The sequence below is a fragment of the Xenopus tropicalis genome, chromosome 4, assembly GCF_000004195.4.
Source record: "Xenopus tropicalis strain Nigerian chromosome 4, UCB_Xtro_10.0, whole genome shotgun sequence".
NCBI lineage: Eukaryota > Metazoa > Chordata > Amphibia > Anura > Pipidae > Xenopus > Xenopus tropicalis.
The window spans coordinates 85,665,171-85,683,280 of NC_030680.2; the positions used below are offsets into that span (position 1 = coordinate 85,665,171).

Genomic DNA, 18,110 nt, shown 5'->3' on the forward strand with positions numbered 1-18,110 from the left:
CTTTTACCAGTGCAGGGCAGCAGCACATTATCTTTTAGTTACCTTTATACACTTTAATTTTTTGGTGTTACTGTTCCTTTAATAGCTTTATATAAATGATATTTCAACTTGATAAACATATAATTCTAGTGCACTCAGTTTCATTGATGTTTATTTTATTTGCTTGTTTGTGGGGTGCTACCAGTCGTAACGTAACAACCCCAGTTTGACACCATTTGGATCTTTTCCTGCCACTCTGTGATCTCATTGATATTGTCTAGACATCCTGACTTTGACAAAGGCTATAGTAGTAGCCAAACGATACAACATTAGCCTCCAATGTTTTTTTTTTATCGGTTTAAAGGAGAAAGAAAAGTAAAAACTAAGTAAGCTTTATCAGAAAGGTCTATGTAAATACAGCCAAAAGCACTTACAAAAACGCTGCACTGAGTTCTCTGTCAAAAGATTAGTTGTGTCTGTTTTCCTCTGCCAAAGATACACAGCTCTCTGCTGCTCCCCCCTCCCTCAAGAATGCTAAGAACTCACTCCCCCCTACCCTTAGGAATGTGGATTTGAGCCAATCAGCAGGAAGCTTCCTCATAGTCTTACTAACTGAGCATGTACACCACTCTTTCTTTTGGTGCAGGAGTGAGGCATTATGGGAACTTTCTTTACACAGCTTAGCATTTTTTCTTCCTGTTTGGCTTCTGATCATCTGAGTGGGAGAAATATGGGGAGACTTAAGGGCTCAAGGTATGTCTGCAGCTTGACATTAACTCTTTATTAGCCTTTCCTTCTCCTTTAAGCCCTGGAAAAAAATGCCCTCTCTTTTTATTGTTTTTTTTACACACATACATGTAACAGATAAATATTTTTTATGCCTTTGTGTAAACTACTGCTAAATACTTACAAGAGGGGTATCATTACCACCTACAATGCTGAGGCCAAGACCAGACCGACCTTTGGAGATTTCAATTGTCATTTCCTGTCCAGGAATTATTGGGCATGTTGCTGGATCAAATGAAGGCAAAGGAGACGGCATATTTCCTAAAATGTAAAATTAGCACTATGCAAGTTATAAAAAGTTTAATTAAAGTCACACAAACAAAAAAAAATTATATGTTTATTTGAAGTTAAAACTGTGGCTTTTAAGGAGAGATGTAAAGTTAGAAATAAAATTATAATCTACTTGATTTGTTTTCCAATTGCATTTTACTTAAGATGACTTTACATCTGCATTTAAAATCTCCTACAATAACACATTATTTTAGCAATGCAATGTAAACCTTTTTTACAGTCAAATATAATCTCTCTGTTCTTTTTTTTCTTAACATTAAAACCAGTTTTCATGTTGCATGCAGGATCTGACCTGGGTTAATCAAACAACTCCTACAACATCTCTGCTAGATTCAGATGATTCTTTAGCAGAGGGACTTACTGAACTTTGGGGGTTTAACAACACTGGAAAAGTACAATCATGCTTGCTCTGTGTTTGGATTTGGAAGAAAGCGCTGACAGGACAACTCTTTCACTGGAGCATAACTGACATTTCATAGTCATGTTCTGTAACTAAAGCTCTTTTGTGCCAAAACACATCTCTGAATAATGTATAAATATTTTACACCCTTGCATTATTGTTGTACCATTGTATTGAAACTTGTCACAATTAATAAGTAAAATATGCACATCTTACAACAGTGTATTGTGTACAAAACTGGAAGTGTATATTCTGAGTAATAAATAATTATTACAAGAAATAACATAAAGAAGAGATCTGTTTGGTGTAGTGAGATACACATTTCTAGCTCCAGATTCTTCCCATAGCTGCTTTTTTATTCAAGCTTAAGGTAGACTACAACAAATGGCAACCTTATCTCACTTCATACACAGATTTACAATGTTAAAGTGTTCTTACTGTAATTGCTGATGTCTGATTCTGCTGGGAGGTAAGAAGGAACAGATGTCAATGATACATCCTGTGAATCGGGAGATATCTTTGTATCACTCTTGGAGTGTTTTTGTTGGTTGTCTATCTATATAGGTAAGAAGGAACAGTACATTTATTTAACTACATAGTAAATTGTAATCTAAAAAGGTGCAATCAACAGCCACACACACAGATGTATATATTCTGTTAGGCAAAGTTACTCCTTTACAAATGCTATCCTATACAAAAATTTCCTTGCTTTGCAATACTATAGATATTATTTGTAAGTCACATATATGCTTTTTACTACATTTACCACATTTATTCAAGAGGTAACACATAACATTCCACCCATTTCAGCCCCATAATTATACTGGCATTAGCATTAATAACAAAAATATTTACTTTTGGTATCAATTATGTAAGTCCATTTGATATGAACGAGGTGTATTCTGGTGTTTTAACTCGTGGAAAAATATTACATACTGTGGTCTAAATGGAGAGGACTTTTCATATGTCCGCACATTGTAACACTTTAGACCAGAGGATACTTGCCATTACAATGTACATACAAAAAACATGACAGCATTATTTGTTATATAAAAACTTACTGCAGGTTTTGCTTCAGACTCCGTTACACTGGCCATGATTTCTTTAAAACTAGTTTCTTCTCCTTTGCCAGAAACTGCAAGTCCACAATGTTCCTGGAAACAAGTAGAAGTCGAAATCTGTATGTAACAGAATTTAGTTCTTCCCCAAGGCTGTTAATCAAAAGACTTGTAACATTGCTTCAGGAGTCAGGAGCGCAGAAAATGTATTTCCCCAGACAAATACTACTTGGAAATTTGTAATTAATATATACTGGAAAGCTGGTTAGAATCTACATTTTCATTATACAAAAACAGTTTATGGGTGGAGGACCCCTTTAAATACTGACAGACTGTGTTTCCCACTCCAAAAAATGTAATTACAAACTGGATTTTTCTTTCTAAGCTTAATTCCCAAAAAATAAATCATCTTGAAAGTAGCCCAGCATTTAAATATATTTAAAGGGAAAACTAGTTTGTGTACAGTCTGGTTAACAAGATTTGCACTGTATTGTTTTAAGTAATAAAAACAACTTTTAAAAATGCTAATGATGACAAACTCACCATGTTGTAAAGGTGGTAATGTTTGATTTTAGGATTATGCACACATGATGTTGTATAAGAAAAGGAAACAATTGCTGGTAGCCAGGTATGTTACTAAAGAGCAAATTCTTTAATATTTTCAGTTTAGCCATGTTTGGCTAAATCTAGAAAAATACTGAACAAAACACAAAACTCAGAAGTATAACACTGCCAGCCAAAGAAAATTACTGAAATGAATTCATTAAAGCAGAACTTCTCTTACCTCATCAGTAAGAGAACTCTCTGGCAATGGATCTGGATTAACAGCCATCTGCTGAACTGCATCTTTATTCCTAATAATTGTAGAAAACAATCACATTTAGTTGCTAAAAACAGTGTTTTTCAACCTTTTTTGGGCAAAGGCACACTTGTTTCATGAAAAAAATCACGAGGCACACCACCATTAGAAAATGTTAAAAAATTTAACTCTGTGCCCAGCAGCAGTGCCCCCCTAGTACATTGGTGCCAAGAGCAGTGCCCCCCTAGTACACTGGTGCCCAGCAGCAGTGCCCCCCTAGTACATTGGTGCCCAGCAGCAGTGCCCCCCTAGTACATTGGTGCCAAGAGCAGTGCCCCCCTAGTACATTGGTGCCCTGCCTACGGCACACCAGGCAACATCTCGCGGCACACTAGTGTGCCGCGGAACAGTGGTTGAAAAACGCTGGCTAAAAATATTAACACGCTCCATTGATAGAGTTTTGTAGCTATGAAAAAAGGCTTTTCATCAATAATAATTACACACAAAACATCTCTATGCATCATAATACATAAAATGTCATACTAAAAGGTTTAGTGACTTTTCACTCTCTAATTTACTAAACAAACTGTGACCTTTATTTTACATAGTTGTTGAGGTTGAAAAAATCATGTGTGAAGCAAAATTTAGCTTTTGTAACTAATTATTTTAGTTAATCCAGAGAAAAGTAAAAAAATCTATCTTTACCTCTATATGTTAATCCTTTGGGTCAAAACTGTACTGAATTCACCTTAAGTCTGTTTTGGGAGAACAGGTGGTAATGGGCTTCCTGGAGAAGAACCTTCCAGAGGGAGCTAAAAGCATCTTCTCAAAGCTTACAACAATTAGAGATAGAAACGCCAGCTTCAGCTAGGCAACTTTTTCTCCTTCACATAGGTAAAAATCATTATAATATCCCGAGTTCTCTAAGTTATAGCATATTAGTTTTATATGCACGTACTGTATATATTTGCTTGTATGCCTAACCCCTTACAGGTCTGTCACCTCAGAGCTATGTCCATGCTTTCTCTAGTGGTTTATGCGCTAAAGCCACCTTTGTCCTAAAATACTGTAATGACAAAACATTTAGAAATTATCATTATCTAACTAACATCATCTCACCATTTTGCTAGCCCAACCATGCCTAGTATGATAATGGGCCATATTCACATAGGAGGAAAGATCAAAAAGGCGGTCAACTGGCTTAAAATACATTCATTTAGAAATAATAGAAGCTGCACACGCTTCTAGAGAGCAACCATATCCACAGGTTAACAATGAATAAAAAAGAAGCTGTGTTCCATGGTCTTACTTCCACATGTAATAAAATATCCTAAAATAACAGCACTAAAATAGCATATTGCTAACCCTATAGTTTCTGCTGTTCCGTCACTTTCATATACTCCATGCTGTACATATACAGGCAACACTTGGGACAGCATGACCAGATACTAGTCAGCACTGGAAGTGTTAGTTATACAGTTATAACCCTTTCAAACAACAACAGCATTATGTCACAGACCTACATCAATATAAATATGATTATGGCATTTTGACAGCTAATTCCCAAATAGTCTATAATGAAAACAGTTTTCATCAATCTTACATTTTACACACATGTCCAAGGTTCCTCGGCGCATTTTATTTCTACATATTACTGCATGCAATAGCATTTAACCTTCCCATCATGAAAAGGCTATTCATCTGATAAATTACACCTTTCCAAAAGACATTTTCTAACCATCTTACAGCCATCAAAATTCCTTTGCCTACAGAAAACGTGTAACTATTTTCTGACCTTTAGAGGTTACTTCCGCAAACCATATTCAATTAATCATGGTCGGATGGAGGGGTGCAGAGCGCACTGTGGTCGCCACCCCAAGGGGCCTCCACACACCCCCAAGTGATGAAAAAGGGACTGGTTCCCAAAAATGTTGTGATAAAAAGGTGAATTGCACACCTTAGTAATAATGCATCCTGCTTGTTTCTGTATTGTGCTTTTAAAGTTCTATCACACTGTGGATGGTGTGTGTTTGGAAACATTATCTGTTTACAGAATCCATTCTTGTTTTTTAGATAAGATGATGTAGTCTTTCATGCCATATGCCAGCCTTGACTGTGCACTTATGAAAATTTTACAACTGTAGAATGAAGTAGCAATGACTTGAATAATAAAATCTCGACAGGTAGTTGTGCAGCAGGTGATAAATACCAACAACAAATGTGTTAAATTGTAAAGGTCCTCTAACCGACTTTAGTAAAGCTTCATGTCTTGGGGCACACTCACTTAAGCTGGTGAGGAATGGCAGCAACTAATATACCAAATTGTACTATAGCCTGTTTTAAAACAATATTTTGTTTGTGTAAGCCGGTTATCAGGCTAGAATAATTAAAGGCATGGACATCAATTAAGGTCCTCATGCAAAAATTCAACTTTCATTTTGCCATTGTACAGTATTTTGCATTTGTAAGTTAACAACTTCATCTGAGAGACTTATTTTACCGCTCATCAGTAATGCTTGAATGATTTGTTTTAGCAAATTCAGTTGTTTTACTCTAACTTCTATTAAAAATAAAGACCTGAATGAATGAACACCTTTACTGACACAAGGTTAGAACATATCTTGCGGAAATACTTGAACACTGTTGTATGCTTATAAGAAGGACAAACAAAGACTGCTGACAGGAAGATAAACAGTCGGTCTGATGCAGTGTTATTTGAACTGCACCATCCACTATCGGTTAATTTACTCCACTGCAGAGGCTATAATTCAGAAATCATAAATACAGTATGACAACTAGGCTGCTACTTTCCTAATACAGATTTATTGCAAGTGAAACCCTGATACACAGCTTATGCAGGAACTTACACTATATGACAGGACTCTTGCTTTTCTCTGAAAGTCATTAAAAAAAAAAAAAAAACAGGTACAGAAAAATAGTACAAAAGTTAAGATAAAATATGTTTTTGTGGCAACTGACAGGAACATTTTTGACTTTGTTAGATTAACAATACCAAAATTAAAGGGCAATGAAAAAGCCAATTTAAGATGGTTTATATAGGACAAACTGCATTGATACTTCGCATGGCTGCCAGGCACAAACCACTTAAAGGACATGTAAAGCCTACAATGTATATCAGTTGCCCATGTCTCCCCCACCCAAATGGCATCATTTGTACTCCACAGATCCCCTCTGTTTGCCAGCACCATCACATTTTCCTAAAGCAAATAGCAGCTTTTACCCGGTGGTCATTTTCCCTCTGATACATAATCAGATACATTTATATCTGCAAACAGCATACACACAGACAGACCCTTATTCAGCATACGTTTCATCAAGAATACAGTCTCACACAGGCAGAACTGTCTTTGATAAAAGTTCTGCTTTATTTGAGCTGAGCTCAGGAGAGAAAGGAGAAAAAAAATTGAAGCAGACAGCTAGAGCTGAGTTTCTATGGGAACCAGCAATGCAATCTCTTTACTGGCTGCTAGACTGGGGGGCGTGTTTAGTAATCTTAGCTTAGAACAACTGAGCATGCCCACAAGCCAACAGCCAAAGCAAATTCCCGAGGGAGGGGGGCGAGTGGGTTACAGGAGGAGAAGGCAATCTAATCGATTAAGGGGATGCTGCAGCCTTACTATTAACCTCTGGACAACCAGAGTGGTAGGTATTGAAAGATTTCAAGGAGGCTGTTCACTGATGAAATTTTTGCATGTGGGGTTTACATGTCCTTTAAGAGCGCCCATACAACTGTACCTTACAGTTTTGATTGCATAGCACCCTTTTTAAAGTTCTGCAGGTAATATATGCCGAGTCAGCTACCTCAGTTACAGGGTATGTGATGCGATTCTGTATATACCAATATGAGGGTAAAGTCCCATCTTTTTGCACTAGCTTTGTTGTTTGTACTTGTTCTAGTTAGTATATATCACATGCTATTATGGACTAAGACTATCTGCTATGGCAAATTTCCCAATGCAAGTGTTCCTGTCAGATCTGCTTTGTATTTGATGCTATGAATGCTATGAACACCTGTACTATATATAGCATACTAGATATTGCCCAAGGCCATCTTGGGCTCTCTTACTTGAAGGTAATGGACAAATTAGCAGGTAATATTTGATTTAAGAAACACTTGTTTCTAAGTAATAACACTTATTTCCCTTTTTTCATATAAACGGCAAATCAGATTTAAAAATCTAGTCTAAACTGATGCTTTAACTCTATCTGAAATCTGTATCTGAGTTATTTGTAAATCTATATTCAGCACTTAATTCATTAATGAAAATAATTTTTTGTATGTAAAGGCAATTCAAATCTTTATCAACTTGCTGTTAGAATTAGCATATTCAGGCTGAAGCTCTGACAGGATAAGGCTGAGAGGGCTAGGCATTCAAAAACCCTAAGAGCCAAGCTCTATAACAGATTTTATTTAAACTGAAGGACCATGGTGTTGGGCTTCCAGTAGCAAGTATCTGAGGCCATCTCTATGGAAGGTCTAAGGTTCAAGACTTTAGTATAACCAAATGTCCAATATTCACAGGAAACAAAGATATAATAAAAGTAAATAAGTATATTTATAAACCACCATTGGTGGATTTAATTTTTTTTAGAAAAACAAACCTTATAAACACCAACTTAAGTGTTGAAGGGGCTCCTTTTATAATTGCAGACGCATTCTGATGGCTTTTTCCATAAATAATCTGATTGTTGATCTATAAAAACAAGAACATTAATTTGTATTATTTTTTTTCCTGTACATATCCTGTTCACCTTCCATTCTGTCATGCAGACCACTGCATATTATTCTTAACATATAATCCAAATCCTTGAATGCATTTTACTTTTTACATTTTTTACATTTCATGGATCAATAAAGTCAAATTCAATTTAAGTACCAAAAAAATATTGTACTTGGATATGGAGTGATGCAGTCTGGATAGTCTGGATAACACACAAGTAATTCATACATTTTCACTGATGGCATGTTCTGTGGCTAAAAGTAATCAATAACCACAAATATTACAAAGACTTACCCATATGTATTCGGTTACTTTCAAAGTATTCTTTCAAGGTATACTGAAAATATTGCAGACTTTAAACAGCTCAAAACCATTAATTATTTTGAATCATTTTTCATTGAGAACTGCAGCTCTCTTTTTTTTAATTGCATAGTCTCAAAACCTTGGAACATAAATTTATCTAGATTTATTTGATCTATAAAGAATGGAGTGAGGAGATGTCTAACATAATAGTCGGAACACTTTCCTGCTCTCTTTCAGCTCTCTAACCTCTTAGCTAGTCAGTGTCTTGAAGGGGGAGCACACAGGATGTAGACAAGCAGGTCAGATTCAAAAGCAAACCAACTGAACAGTTATGTCGCATATGCTCCCCCCCACTCAAGTCATTGATTGGTTACTGACTGCTAACAGCTTAGGGAGCTGTAAAGGAGGAAGTCATGTTTTGGTTATTATGTTAGGCATCCGTTCACTCCAGCCTTGATAGATTACATTTTTGGCTAACTATATTGAAAATATTTTTAATTTTGCGCAGTCTATTTTTACACTGAACTGTTTCTATAAGTGTTTACTTAATGCCATTACAAATATAGCCTATATCAAAACACTTCAGATTTTAGGGGAAAAAAATTACCTCCAACAGCTCATCGCCAACATGAATTCTACCATCTTGTCCCGCAGGTCCATCTGGGTTTATTGCTACAACAAATATGCTCATGCGAGATCGGTCTTTGTTACCAGCCAGGCTGAGTCCGAGTCCATTCTTATCCTTTTCAAGTTCAATAATATGCAAATCTCCAAGGAGGTCTGCATATCTTTGTCTTATTTTATCTAAAAAAAAAATAAAACACAACAATTTGTTAATTGCCCATTAAAGTATGCAGCATGCCCTTCATTTCAAGCTTTGATTGATACGTTTATAAAGAGCAATGCAAAGTAACCTTTTTAAAGCTATATTACTCTGTAAAAGAGTATTTGGACTACTTTCATAGCATTTCATAGCAGTTCCATGCCGTCAACTGGCCTACATATAATCATGAACATTTTACCAATCTATACCACTAGCATTACAGTTGAGCACTGGTTGTCATACTTATTCAGTTCAAGCCCTTCAATGTTTGGTCCGGGCCCCAAGTTTATAACAACTTCTTCATTTGGAAAACATTGCAATAAAAGCTATTCAATCATAGTTCCACAAATATCTAGGAGATCAAAGAATCACCCATCCCATATCTTACAGTTATTGACCTACAAAATGGGCTTTCAGGAGTATCTGAGAGCAATTGGCATTCTCCTGAAACCTGTCCCTGACAAGTCTTCTGTCTGGACCCCCAAAACCAAAGCCCCCCTTGCAGGGAAAGGGGACAGCTCCAAAGTCTGTGAACATCAAATTAATTTGAAATACTGCACTGCCCATCTTCACAGAAATGCCAATAGCTGTAGTAGTTAAAATTGTGCCTGAAAGTTTGTAAACTCTGATTAGACAATATTACTGTGCAAATATTTGCATTTATCTATTTAACTCCCTGTTTGTATTAATGTATTCTACTGTACAGCGCTGCGTACATAAGTAGCGCTTTATAAATAAAGATATACATACATACATACAAGTATGACCTAAAATGTGATCATTCTTTCATTCAGGTCTGAAAACTACATGATGTAAACCAAATTAAACAAATAATTCAAACACATAATCCTTGTTCATTTATTTATTGAGGCAAATACTTCAAAGTGCAATATTTAAGTGTGGCAAAAATATGTGACGCTTGCTTTAAGTAACTGGTGTGGCCCAACTAGGCAGAAATAACTGCAACAAAACATTTTGGGTTAATCAGTCCCGTACATTTACTTGGAGGAATTTTATCCCATTCCTCCTTACAGAACAGATTCACTTCAGGAATGTTGATGGGCTTCCTGCCTACTTCAGTTTCTACCACAACATTTCTATAGAATTAAAGTTAGGACTGTGATTTGGCCAAAACATTAACTTTCTTCTGCTTTAACCATTCTTTGGTAGGGGGCAAAACAAAACAAAAAAGGGCAACAACCTTTGCAACAAATAGGTACAGAGCCAAGAGACAAAATTGCCTCACACAGTTAAGAGCAGAAATTCCTTTGTGTTAACGCCAATTAATTATATTCCATGGGGACATATGCTTATTCCAAATGGTAATAGAATTAATGCATTATGTTTCAAAAATTCTTTAATTACCTTAAGCTAATTAAATAATGCAATTTAGATAAGGCTAGTCTCTGGTAAATGCTTGATCAAATATTGAATGTAAAATAGAAGGTTATGCTTCTCCTTGAGGAAGAATATATCCTAAAACTATGGTTTATGCTTGCTTTTGTTTCTATAAATACTATTAAAATGTTGTCATATAATGAGTCTTCAGAACTTAAGAAGCACTGCTTAAAATTCCCCATTTGAAAGCCAATTTATAAACCATTTTCCCATTATCTATGTGATACGTGTAACCAATTTTATTGTATCCCTGGAAAATGGAATTTCTGTACCCTTCACCAGCTTTTGCCATTTAGATAAAGACCTCTTGATGCATGCTTGATACTATCTTTGTCGGCTGAATGTGCATATAATCATGATCAATAATACTGAAAAGCTACTCCAGGGACCCAGCACATAGGAACTTTAAAGAGGAAATTTCTTCAAAGTTAAGAGATTATTATCTTTTATTATTATTAAGAGATTTTTATAAGATGATATAAGTTTTGAAAAGACAATTTTGAAAACTGATTGTACGTCAGAAGTTTAGTTTCTCAATATTGCTTCTAATTTGACCATTTTAATGTACTGAATAGCCTGAAAAGACAATTCTTAGGTCCAGAAGGAGCATGCATATTTAATATGGCAGCACAAACAATGATAATGAAGAATTTACCATCATTTAAAAGTAAACAGGGACAATACTCAGAGTCACAATGGCCAGTATCTATAAGCAATACTGAAAGGCCGTTAATACTTAAAGAGCTTCAGTGAAAAGAATTGTAAAACTATTTTTAAAGGCAGTGACAGAAAAAAAGCATCAATCGGTGCTGTGGGAGACACCTTAAAAAGACATTAACTTACAGACCTAAAACAAAAAAATACTACAGAAGATATAAAAAATAACTAAAGAAAGAGGAAAAAAATTGTTTTTCTTTCTGATTATTGCCTTTTAGCTACAAATAAATGCTACAACATTTTAGCTTTTGGGAACTCTATTTTAAGCAAGATACTTATTTAGTCCACAACAAAGAACATCAGAAATGGACAATTTTTTTTTTTTGGTAAAAGAAAAACGGGCTCAGCTTAGTATATCTGTGGAGATACAGACTCAGGAAACAGGCCTAAAACAAGACGAATGCACATGCATTGCAGCCACAAGTGTTAGCTGGATTGGAAGTCAAATACTTGGAAACGCCTAAATCTGGCTACAATTATAATTATTTGACTCAAGCTGTGCTTACATTTTATGTATTATTGATCTTTTTCACCATTTTTGTTCTGTACTTGGTACTTCTGAAGAAAATCAATACTATAAAGAAAAAGAGCATAATAAATGCTTACATTTGTATTGATATGGACATTGTAAGGTCTTTGCAGCCCATTTTAGTTAAAAAAAATAATTTGTCCTTCTCAATAACATTATGCTCAGACTATTACAATGCAATAGCTTTTAAACATCTATATGCATTATTAGAAGGTTTTTTAGCAGTTTCCTGTGATATATTAAAAATAAAAGGTCAGCTTACCACTCTCTTCCTTTTAAAAGTTCCCTATACAATATGTGATACTGAAAATAAAGGACAAAGGCAAAATACCTCAGGGCACGTAGAATTAGTGACTCAACTGCATTTATTGTAACACCGCACATATAAAAGACTTGGAAGGATTTATTGATTATATCAAAACAGAAACATGTAAGTTGATACTGCAACTGCTCTGTGACAACATTATTTGCAATGTTCTGTATTTATGGATCTGGGCACTATATGCAAAGCATGTGTATGTTCACCCTGGGCCTGTTTGGTTTTCAATTATTTTGGTTACCTCCCACACACCAAAACCTACAGGCAGGTTAATTTTTGTCTCCTGATAAATTGATCCTGGCATGTGCTGTATAAATGTAATAAACAAATTACAATGTAAGCAACTCTGGATCAGGGACTGGTATAAATGAAGAACAATCTCTGTAAGATACGGTGTGAACATGACTTTGCTATGAAAAATAAAACTATAATAACAACAACATCAATACACTCTGTATACCCAAGGCAGCTCTAATAAGTTAAAAAGAATTCAATCTTTGCTGCATGTACTCACATTCATATTGTAATCCATCATGCTTATGAACCGATTTAGCTAGACTAACAAAATAAATATGCATGTTGGTCACTGAAGTTAATCAATAAGCATACATTTTGCTACAAAGCAGGCCGGAGTGTACAAGTTTCTCAAATTGACTGTATTTTTTGCAGTTGCTTTTTATTCTTCTATTTTAGTGTGTGCGATTCAGTAGACACCCTACATGCACGTGCATCCCAGACTTAGGTCTTAAAACATATTTACTGGTATGAGGGACATGAAAAAAACAGTACATCATATCAGCCTCAAAGGAGATGGGAAGGTAAAAACGAAGTAAGCTTTATCAGAAACGTAAACACAACAGAACTGTATCACAACAGAACTGCTGCTCTGAGTCCTTTGTGATAAGAAACACTATTCCTTCTATTCTGTACACATGATTTTCTGTGTCAGACTTCCTTCTCTCAGCAAAATCCTTCAGGGCATGGCACAAGCCTGTTTAGTTTGCTCCTCCCCCCTCCCCTGTAATATGAGCAGAGAGCTCTTGCAGGGAGCAACGTGCAGACAGGGAAGTGATGTCAGACCAAGCTAAAATTGCAGCTGTTATCTTAAAGGAACAGTAACACCAAACAATGAAAGTGTTTTCAAGTAATTTAAATATAATGTACTGTTTCCATGTACTGGAAAAATGGGTGTGTTTGCTACAGAAACGCTCATATTCTATAAACTCTATAGAATATAATGGGATTTTATCTTTTACCTGCTATGTAACCTGTGGCTTTTCTCCTTTGAACGGCTGCCCCCATAGGTATAAAGCAGCATTGTTTATATATACTATTATTAAGAATTTTAAGCAAACACACAGCTTTTACCAGTGCAGGGCAATAGAACATATTTTATTAATTATTTTTATACTCTCATTTTTTTGGTGTTACTGTTCCTTTAAAAAACACAGAGACCTCTAGGGCTGTTAATTCAGGTATAGTAAAACATTCTACAGAATAAATATAGCATTCTAGCTTGCGCTGTTGTAGCTAATCTATTGGCAATAAAATGCCTGCTTTCCTTTTCCTTTAATAACCATAAATTCTCATTTCGCATGTATACATTCACTGAACAAAGCAAAGCTTATTCCTGACTAACAAATGAATTTTTGAAACTAGAGTTATCGGGGGAAGAATTTTGTAGGTTTGTAGACCCCGATTCCAGTCTGGGAGCCCTTTTTCATCAACCCATTATTCATCACTTATCTTTATAATGCGGCTAGAACTTTGCTTAAAGGACAATGAAAAGTTAATATAAATTAAAATTAAGTCTAAAGGCATTCTTTTTAAGTACTTACTGCATATCTAAATTCCCAGATCCCTGCTTGCTTCTCTGAGATATGGTGCTGGCAGCCTACAGCAGTGTGAAGACTACAGTGACATCACTGAAATATCTCTGTCCTTCCTGTAGGCTGCCAGCGGCAGCCTTCCTATTCTCTGAGCATGTGTGTAACTTGATCCTGTCTCCTGTTCTGAGCTACACATGCCCACCAGCCAATCAGAAGCGGATCTGAGGGGAGGGGGGGAGAGAATGAAACACATGTGCAGTATGAAGCAAGGAGGGAAAGGAAGGGAGAATACCTTTTTAGAGATGGCTGCCTGTTCTAGAAAATGTGAAGTAAGTGTGACTGAGTAAATATTTGATAATGTGAGCCAAAAGTGTGGCGTTTTTACTAAACAATAGGAGGACTATTGGGCAGTATGCTTTTTAAATTTTGACTTGCATTCTCCTTTAAGCTCCAGTCGAACATAAATGTTACAACTGTCCTTAAATTATATTCTTTCTGGAGGTCATGAACAGCTTGAATGTGTTCAACAATCTATTGCAACAAATTTTCTTACTACAAATACAGATGCTTCTGGGATTAAAACAAGGCAGAGTACAATAGGAAAGATGCAGGAGTGCGGCAAGTAAAACAAGAATTCATTACAATGTCAAAGAAGGCACTGAACAGAGTAATAAACAGGGCAGGGTGAAAATATAGGGAAAATAGAAGAGTACAAGATCAGGACAGGTCAAGACAGAGGAAATTAAAGTCATGCTATAGTAGGAGCACAGGTATCCACACAAGTCCTCACAACAAATATATAACCACACATTGAAAGCACCAGATTAATTATGATAACGTTACAATAATGTGATTGGTAAAGAATATTGTACCAGTGGAAGTTGCACAATGCAAAACATCAGAGTATCTGCTCATCTGAAATGTTATTATTCAGCTATTTATACAGGAAGTAGTGAACGCTAAATCTCCACTCTTACACCCTTACTTAGGTGTTAACTGACAGACCATCTTAGAGGTATATGGGTATATAGGTCTTTAAATGTGTAAATCAAGAGCTTAAGGCACAGCATCAGAGTAGCCCAGAGGAACACTGGGGGCACAGTGGGCAGGGGATTGTGGCAGCTGGGCACGGTAGGCAGCAGTGGCAGGCTGGGAGGGATTAGGTGTGGTTGGTGGTGGTGGGGCCCTGAAGGTCAGTTCCTCCGGTCGGCTCTTGGGTCTCCAGTCTGACACTGGCAGATACATTTATATAGAATATCTATTTCTGATTATGATACCCAGAATATTCGGATTAAATAGATAAACAGAAAAAAGTAGTAAACTACCACAATGGCCTTCTTTCACACCAATGCAGTTAAGATTACAGGAAACTAAAGATAATAAACATGTAGTAATGTCAATTACTAATAGTAATACTAATTAGTAATTATTCTATTCACACTATCTTGTGACTAATTTGTGATCCTTCTTTTCCTGAGTTAATACTAGAGCTAAGCTGCAGGAAACATGTACGAAGTGAGGAAAGGTGAATAGGTGAGCATTTTTTCTTTTTTATCTACACATTGTAAATTGTAGGCAGTAAATTCTAAATGCAGGGGACATTTTTTTACACTGCATCCCCTTAATCAGTAACATGCTATGAGAACCTAGACTAGAATAGAAGCACAGATGGGTGTCGTTTAAAGGTTACAGAAACATTTAGAGCTTTGGGTAACTGTAGTGACTAATGGAATAGCAAAATAAAATGTGCTTTAAATCTAATGCAGAGAAAACGGAGGAATGCTTATCTCAAGAACCTCCACCTACTCTAATTTTGTTGCCAGAAGGGAGCGTGTTATATTAGATAGTGATGCCTGATAGTATACTTGAACATAATAAACATAATCCAAACCGTAAATGAGGAAAACAAATGTACCTTAAGACTGCAGATAAATGGCTGAAACAATTATTTTTTTTATACAAAGCTCTTTGTATTTGAAGCACACCAATGTTTGACTTCTCTGAGTGATTTGGTCCCCTCCTCTGTAGTAAGTATATAAGACAGGGTTTTGCAGTTGAATTCAATGCAAACGCTGCAAGCATGTTTTTCCTTCACTCTGAGCCATTCCTTGATTTTTAGCTCTTATAGCTATTTATTGGTGTGCTAGAAATTAGTTTGTACATAAACCATAATCATACACACACATTCTTATTTCTAAACAGCATTATGGCTGGAATCTAACACACTAAAAGGCATATTTAGGATCTTTATATCAGTTTCCTACCATAGGAAGTCTGCTTTATATAAAATGCTACTGCACATATTTAATGCACAATTAAACACCACTGCTACTTAACATGCAAACTCTAATGAAAATTACATGCAGTTATTTATGGTATATACCTTGCATTTAGCAATCTGATAATATACTATTGTTAATTGTTCCTCTGATTAAAGTGAAAAAAAAATACACAACAACTAGCCATCTCCCCAGCCAGCCAAACACAATCTAAAGAATGAATTCTAAAGCTTACCTGGAAATCCCCCTTGCACCATTGTTTGAAATCAATGCACCTCAGGGAGTCAGCATTCCTGAGAAATGTCTGGTTATAAGATTCTAAAAATCAGTACCCTGCTCAGTCAGACACAGTTCCTGCATTTCTTCTGATGACCTTGGGCCTATTTTGTTCAGGGATTTTGTCTCCTTGTGGGGAAATGAACGATGTATTTATGCAAAGAGATGTGATCAATTACACTAATTTTAAGCCCCGCACAAGCTTAGAATCACATCTGTCAGCAGATGAGAGCAGCCTATAAAAGTACATGGAGAAGCAAATTGCTGGTTCCCAGCATCTGACCCACTGATGCTCCACAGCTGCTGTTTCCTGGACTGCCTAACATTGCTTGCATTAGAATGACATCTCTATTCGGAAACGCACAGTACTAAACAATAGCACTTACTCCAGAGCTTCTCAGCAAGTATTGCTGATGTGGGGTTTATTATTCTGTTCATTACCACAAGGATTTACAGTGTGTTTATTGTAATGTGCTGCAGACCCATCTGGTGCAAAGATGCAAAACATCTGTCTATAATCTAATTTGCTCTTTATCAGATACTTCATTTTAACCAGGTATTTCTGCAATGAATGTTATTGAATATTATTGAAGCAACCTATATAACACCTTTATACACCAACTGATTGCATTCATGTTAACATGGAATTTACAACCTAGTATCATGAACTAACCATAATTTAAATAAAAAGCAAATAGAAAGTAGAAGTTTAATTAAAAAAGACAAGCACTGTATTATTTTATTATTTGTAACTAATGGAGACTAAAACAACAGTAGTGTTTTGTCATTTAAAGTAATTTTTATGTAATATCAAGAAGGTCATTCTCTAGCAGTAGTGATTTCATCTAAAAAAAACTAATATTTTATTCAAACAAATATTGAAAGTTAACTTATTTATGTGAAGCATTGCTGTTAACTGGCAGCTCTTCATTTACTGTAATTGTCTAAAGTTAACAGTCTACAAAATTTAGTTGAAAGCTATCATATAAAAAGGTAACATGCATTGCACATGCAATAAGAGGCAGTTTCAGCGTTCCCTTTCTGATGAATCAACAGGTAATAATGGTTATACATATTCTCTTATGCAAAAACAGTTTGATCAAAGAGTTGCGCCAATGAAGCCTTTAAACACTTATATAATGTTGAAAAGTTTTAAAATATCCCTTTAAGGATTCAACAGAATATTTTTAATTCAAAACTCAGATTTTTTGTTTTCATGGAAGACACTGATTTGTTCAAACGTAAGCCTTAAAGTTACAGCACTGGTTACAGGCTTGTTTAAGGATTGAAAATGTGGTCATAAAAATAGGTTATCAATGGGCAGTAGTGGGAAAGCCACAATGTGCCTTCTGGAATAAAAGCAGATCAACAACAGGGTCAAGGGGAAACATGGAATTTATATAGTGGTAACTAAAATATAGGCTATAGATTATATGCACAGTTAAAATGTACATTTTGCAAATTGTCCTTTTTGCTTAAAATATCAATGTGTCTTGCAATAGTCACCAAGTGGTTTTAAAGGTACATGGCAGAGTGTGCAACTTGTTATTACAAGTCAGTTTAGACTGTATTTATTTATATA

At 35.7% G+C, this 18,110-nt stretch overlaps 1 protein-coding gene across 7 annotated transcripts in view; it reads right to left on the minus strand.

Annotated features, from left to right (window-relative positions):
• patj (PATJ, crumbs cell polarity complex component) overlaps window positions 1-18,110 on the minus strand; it is a 114,893-nt gene that overhangs the window by 19,636 nt on the left and 77,147 nt on the right. For all 7 annotated transcript variants that reach the window (XM_012961547.3, XM_031900899.1, XM_012961550.3 and 4 more), the window contains 6 exons: window positions 8,966-9,162; window positions 7,937-8,028; window positions 3,299-3,368; window positions 2,518-2,610; window positions 1,895-2,012; window positions 890-1,026 (listed from right to left, as the gene is read on the minus strand). In XM_012961547.3, the coding sequence (XP_012817001.2) occupies window positions 890-1,026; window positions 1,895-2,012; window positions 2,518-2,610; window positions 3,299-3,368; window positions 7,937-8,028; window positions 8,966-9,162 (707 nt within the window). The remainder of the gene's footprint in view (window positions 1-889; window positions 1,027-1,894; window positions 2,013-2,517; window positions 2,611-3,298; window positions 3,369-7,936; window positions 8,029-8,965; window positions 9,163-18,110) is intronic.